General features: G+C 44.5%; 1 protein-coding gene across 4 annotated transcripts in view; it reads left to right on the top strand.

Moving 5' to 3' along the window:
- The first annotated feature begins 1,390 nt into the window (after positions 1 to 1,390).
- Positions 1,391 to 6,000, top strand: part of CPN1 (carboxypeptidase N subunit 1) — a 40,841-nt gene continuing 36,231 nt past the window's right edge. For all 4 annotated transcript variants that reach the window (XM_005566176.5, XM_005566175.5, XM_065521260.2 and 1 more), the window contains exon 1: positions 1,391 to 1,832. In XM_005566176.5, the coding sequence (XP_005566233.2) occupies positions 1,610 to 1,832 (223 nt within the window). In that variant the 5' untranslated portion in view covers positions 1,391 to 1,609. The remainder of the gene's footprint in view (positions 1,833 to 6,000) is intronic.

Genomic DNA, 6,000 nt, shown 5'->3' with positions numbered 1-6,000 from the left:
TGTACAAGTTTTTGTGTGGATGCGTGTTTTCATTTCTCTTGCATAGACACCTAGGAGTGAAACTGCTGTATTATATAGTAAGTATATCTTTAACCTTGTAAGAAACTACTAAAGTGTTTTCCAAACTGGCTGCACTATTTACTTATTTATTTATCTTTATTTTTTATTTTTTTGAGACGGAGTCTCACTCTGTCACCAGACTGGAGTGCAGTGGTATGATCTCGGCTCACTGCAACCTCCACCTCCCAGATTCAAGCAATTCTCCTGCCTCAGCCTCCTGAGTAGCTGGGACTACAGATGTGTGCCACCATACCCAGCTAATTTTTGTATTTTTAGTAGAGAGCGGATTTTACCATGTTTGCCAGGATGGTCTCAACCTCTTGACCTCGTGATCCACCTGCCTCAGCCTTTCAAAGTGCTGGGATTACAGGCGTGAGCCACTGTACCTGGCCTGGCTGCACTACTTATGAGGGTTCTAGTTTCTCCTATTCTCACCAACACTTGCTATTGTCTGTCTTTTTTATTTTAGCCATTCTAGTGGAGGTAAAATAATATCTCATGTGTGGTTTTCGTTTGTTTTTTGAGATGAGGTTTCACTCTGTTGCCCAGGCTGGAGTGTAGTGGCATGATCATGGCTCACTTCAGGCCCCGCCCCCCAGGTTCAAGTGGTTCTCTGCCTCAGCCTCCCAAGTAGCTGGAACTACAGATATGCCATCACACCCAGCTAATTTTAAAATTATTTGTAGAGATGGGGTCTTGCTGTGTTGCCTGGGCTGATCTCAAACTCCTGGGCTCAAGTGATCCTCCCAGTCTGGCCTCCCAAAGTGCTGTGATTACAGGCATGAGCCGCCATGCCTGGGATCTCATGTGGTTTTAATTTGCATTTCCTTAATGACTAATGACACTGAACATCTTTAAATGTGCTTATTAGCCATTTGTATATCTATTCTGGTCAAATGTTTTGCCCATGTTTTAATTGGGTTGTTTGTCTTCTTGTTGTATTATAAGGATTCTTTACGTATTATGGGGATATTATCAGATACATGATTTACAATTGTTTTCTCCCAGTCCAAGGCTAATCTTTTCCTTTTCTTAATGGTATCTGTTGAAAGATTTTTGAGGAAAAAAAGGACAGAATACAGCCATGCTTCAGAAAGGTAGGCAGGCAGCAGTACATGGGATGAATCAAAAGGGACAGAGAACTCTTTTTGAAAGTTGTAATAAAGGGAACAGGCACAGGCCAAGTTTTAAAAAATTCTCCGGGAATCAAAGGGTTATAAGCAGCTATTTATTGAAGCCTGTTTACAGTCCAGTTAACCAGTAAACCAGAATCAGTGAAACTACCCATCTGGGGAAGTGCAAAAAACTTTTCAAAAGGCTTTCCCGGATTAGAGAAGGAAAGGGAGAGAGGGAGGAGAGATGAGTGGCTATTCCAGAGCGACATAAAGAATTTCCAGCCTTGGACGGACAGTTCGGAACGTCTTCCAAGTTGGACTGGTGTTTACAAGAGGGAAGCTAGGCGGACCTTGGATTTCGGCGGGTGAAGAGGCTAGGTTGTTTAAGGAGGTGGGGCGCATTTCAGTGGCTCTCTTGGAAAAAGCCCAGCAAGATGTCAGACCTGCTCTCAGTCTTTCTCCACCTCCTCCTTTTCTTCAAGTTGGTTGCCCCGGTGACCTTCCGCCACCACCGCTATGATGATCTTGTGCGGACACTGTACAAGGTGCAAAACGAATGCCCCAGCATCACGCGGGTCTACAGCATTGGGCGCAGCGTGGAGGGGAGACACCTCTACGTGCTGGAGTTCAGCGACCACCCTGGAATCCACGAGCTCTGTAAGTCCTGAACAGCTCTTGAGGGTGTGTGGGGCAGAGCCCTTCCCTTGCAAATCCAGTAATTGGGGTGGTTTCTGGGGTGGTCCGTGGACGCCTCCATCTACAAGGTACTATCTCTTTCTCAGCCTGTGCTATTTCCCTCTTAACCCTCATACTGCCACTGCCTCTGGGGAGCTACAGCCCTCCTTCAGGCTTCAGCCCTTTCCTCCTCTTTGGGTTCTGTTTGCTCAAAACCTTAATGGTGAAAGATGAGTCTGCTTCCCTGCTCATGTGCCACCTCCCTTCCTTTCCCCCATTTCCTTTCTTTTCCCCTTGCTATTGTTCTTTCTTTCCCGACCCAATGGCTCAGGAGACACAGGCAGAAACAAAGAGCCCTTCCAGTTCTGCCAGGAAGCTTAGAAGGGCATAGGGAAATCTCTTCAGGGAGTGACAGTGTGGTATTCCAGACAGAGTTTGGGGACTGGGGTGTTAGTTTTATTTACTGGATTCTTTTTTTTTTTTTTTTTTTTTTTGAGACACAAGATCTGGCTCTGTTGCCCAGGCTGGAATTCAGTGGCATGATCTCAGCTCACTGCAGCCTCGAACTCTTGGGCTCAGGTGATCCTTTTCCCTCAGCCTCCTAGGTAGCTGGGACCACAGGCACGCGCCACCACGCCCGGCTAATTTTTGTATTTTTAGTAGAGACAGGGTTTCGTCATGTTACCCAGGCTAATCTCAAACTCCTGGGCTCAGGCGATCCATCCACCTGGGCCTCCCAGTGTTGGGATTACAAGCGTAAGCCAGCACACTTAGCCTGGATTCCTTTTTTTAGTTTGTTTCTACTACAAAAGCAATTCATGTTTGGATTAAAATTTAGAAATTGGATAAGGAAAAAAATAATAAAACTCACCCCAAATCCCACCACCATTAATGTACTGATATATATCCTTCCAGACTTTTTTCTATGCATATTTAAACCCCCTGACACAAATACATGTAATCATTTCTATAAAAATGAAATTGCATTATAACTGCCCTTCCCATTTCACAATCTGTTATGGATAGCATCCATGTCTATAAGTGCAGATCTACACCATTGTGGGTTTGGCTGTGTAATAGAGTCAGCCTGTATGACTGTATTAAATACATGACTGTATTTAAATACATGACTGTATTTAACTGTCCGTATATTGATGGACATTTGTTTCTAATTTCTCACTTCTTTCCTTACCAATTCCTCCTTCAAACTGTCAACTTCAAATCTCCCTTTACCTCTCCGCTTCCACATCCCGTCTGAGTCCAGATTCCATCACAAGCTGCCTACATGATTGCGCTGACCCCCTAACTGGTCTCTAACTTCTTTTTTCTTTTTTTTGAGACAGAGTCTCGCTGTGTTGCCCAGGCTGGAATGCAGTGGTATGATCTCAGCTCACTGAAACCTCCGCCCCCCGGGTTCAAGCGATTCTCCTGCCTCAGCCTCCCAAGTAGCTGGGATTATAGGCATGTGCCACCACGCCTGGCTAATTTTTAAAATTTTTAGTAGAGACGGAGTTCCACCATGTTGGCCAGGCTGGTCTCGAACTCCTGACCTCAAGTGATCCGCCCGCCTTGGCCTCTGAAAGTATTGAGATTACAGGCGTGAGCCACCGCACCTGACCAGGTTTCTAACTTCTAACTGCTGCACTCTGAATCTTCCATTTGGTACACAAATGCCAGAAAAATTTTCCTAAATCCTGACATGATCCCACTTTCCTACTTTAAAAGCCTCACACCCCATGGACTGGCCATGGGATTCAGAATATTGCATGGAGTAGGCTCAAAGAAGGCCATGGGGTTACCTGGGATAATTGCCTCGCTTTGAAACTGCACTTCCATAGCAAGCAGCCTGCTGTCAATCAGATCATATGTTCACTGTGGAAGCTTGTGAGTGTTCATGGACATCATGGGGTTAGCCCCCAACACTCCAAGCCCCCTTCTTGGTGCTTCTGTACTTTCTAGCTTTCAAGACCTTCCTTGAAGTTTTTTCACAGGACTCTAGCCCTCACTGTTCCCTCTTTCCTCTGAAGCACTTTAACTGCATTCACCCATTCATTCCTTTCATTCATTCATTCCACAAATATTTACCAATCACCTACAATATGCAGGCACTTTTGTAGACTCTGGAAGTACAACAGAGAATAAAACAAAGAACCTGCCCTCATGGGCTCAAATTCTAGTGGGGTAAGACTGGCAATAAATGGGTAACTGAGTAAATATGTATTACATCAGATGGAAATAAGTGCTGTAGAGAAAACTAAATCAGGAAAAAGAGATAAGGATGGCATGGAGGAAGACAAGGGGTGGGAGAGGCACTCAGGAGAGGCGTCTCCACTGAGGTGGCTTTGAGCAGAGAGCTGAAGGATGGGTGTGATGGCACATGCCACCATGATATTGGGGAGGAAAAGATGACGGGCAGAGGGAAGAGCAAAGGCAATCCTCTGGGGCATGCTTGGCACATGTGAGGAACAGCAAGGGGGCCAGTGGGGCTCCAGCCAAGTGAACAAGGGGAGAGCAAGAGAGGAGGTCACAGCCATGTGATGGGGACACCAGGCAATAGGAGATCATGCAGGGCGTTATAAGCCCTGGTAAAGATCTGGGCTTTTACTTTGAGTCAAGTGAGAAGCCTCTAGAGGGTTTTTTAAGCAGAAGAGGGAGACAATCTGACTTAAATTTTGTAAAGATCACTCAGAACAGGGGTCAGCAAACTACAGCCCAAGGGCCAGCCACCTGTTTTGGTAAATGAAGTTTTATGGGAACACAGTCACGCCCACTCACTTTTATCTTGTCTGTGGCTGCTTTTGCTGGAAGAGTTGAGTAGCTGTGACAGAGACAACACAGCCCACAAAGCCTAAAGGATTTACTCTCTAGTCCTTTATAAAAAAGTTTTGCCAACCCCTGACTCTGGAGAATAGACTTTAAAGGGGCTAGGCAGCTGCAGGGAGAGCAAGTGGGAGATTTATTGCAATAACCTAATATGGCCAATACTACCAAGCTTGAAGGTGCAGGGGTTTGAACCAAAATGGTAGCAGTAATTGTTATGAGAAGTGGTTGTATTCCAGATATATTGAAAGTAGAGGCCAGCTGTGGTGGCTTATGCCTGTAACCCCAGTACTTTGGGAGGATTGCCTGAGGCCAAAAGTTTCAGACCAGTCTGGGCAACATTGTGAGACCTTGTCTCTATAATAAATTTTTTTAGAAAATTAGCCTGATGTGGTGGTGTGCACTTGTGGTCCCAGCTACTCAGGAGGCTGAGGCGGGAGGATGGCTTGAACCGAGGAATTCGAGAGGCTGTCCTGAGCTATGATTGTGCCACTGCACTCCAGCATGAATGACTGAGCAAGACCCTGTCTCTAAATTAAAAAAAAAAAAAAGAAAGAAAGAAAGAAAAAGGAAAAAGAAAATAAAAGAAAAAGGAGAGCCAAAAGAATCTGATATTAAGTATCTACTAAGTGTATGGCACTGTCCAAAGTTCTACAGGGCAGTGGTTCCCAGACTTATAGATTTCATAAGGAAGTTTTAAAAAGGTGTTTTTTCTTTTTTAAATAAATAAGAGACTGGAGGGAACTAAAACATATCTTCCAAATTTTATTTTACTGAATAAGGATGTGAAGAAAACTACCTGTCATCTTCTATATCCATCCTTTTCTAACAGAAAAAACATTTTAACACCAAGAAAAGTAAGAAAGACATAATCTACGATTAAAAAAAATACACTAAGATTAAAGAATACCCACTATGGAAAATCCACCACATGATTCTTATGGATTATAAGCATTCCTTTGAGAATAACTGCTGTAGGTATACTAAGATAAATAATAATGAATGGTGTCACAAGTTAAAAATTATGTACACTGCTAAGGCCAGGTCCAGTAAAGGAAATAGAACATGTACAAAAACAGGTAAAACCTGCTGGGCACAATGACTCACACCTGTAATCCCAGCACTTTGGGAGGTCAAGGTGGGTAGATCACCTGAGGTCAGGAGTTTGAGACCAGCCTGGCCAACACAGTGAAACCCTGTCTCTACTAAAAATATAAAAATTAGCCACGTGTGGTGGCAGGCACCTGTAAACCCAGCTAATTGGGAGGCTAAGGCAGGAGAATTGCTTGAACCCAGGAGGTGCAGGTTGCAGTGAGCTGGGATTGTGCAC

The sequence above is a fragment of the Macaca fascicularis genome, chromosome 9, assembly GCF_037993035.2.
Source record: "Macaca fascicularis isolate 582-1 chromosome 9, T2T-MFA8v1.1".
In the NCBI taxonomy this organism is placed as follows: Eukaryota; Metazoa; Chordata; class Mammalia; order Primates; family Cercopithecidae; genus Macaca; species Macaca fascicularis.
This window is presented reverse-complemented; position numbering and strand designations above follow the sequence as displayed.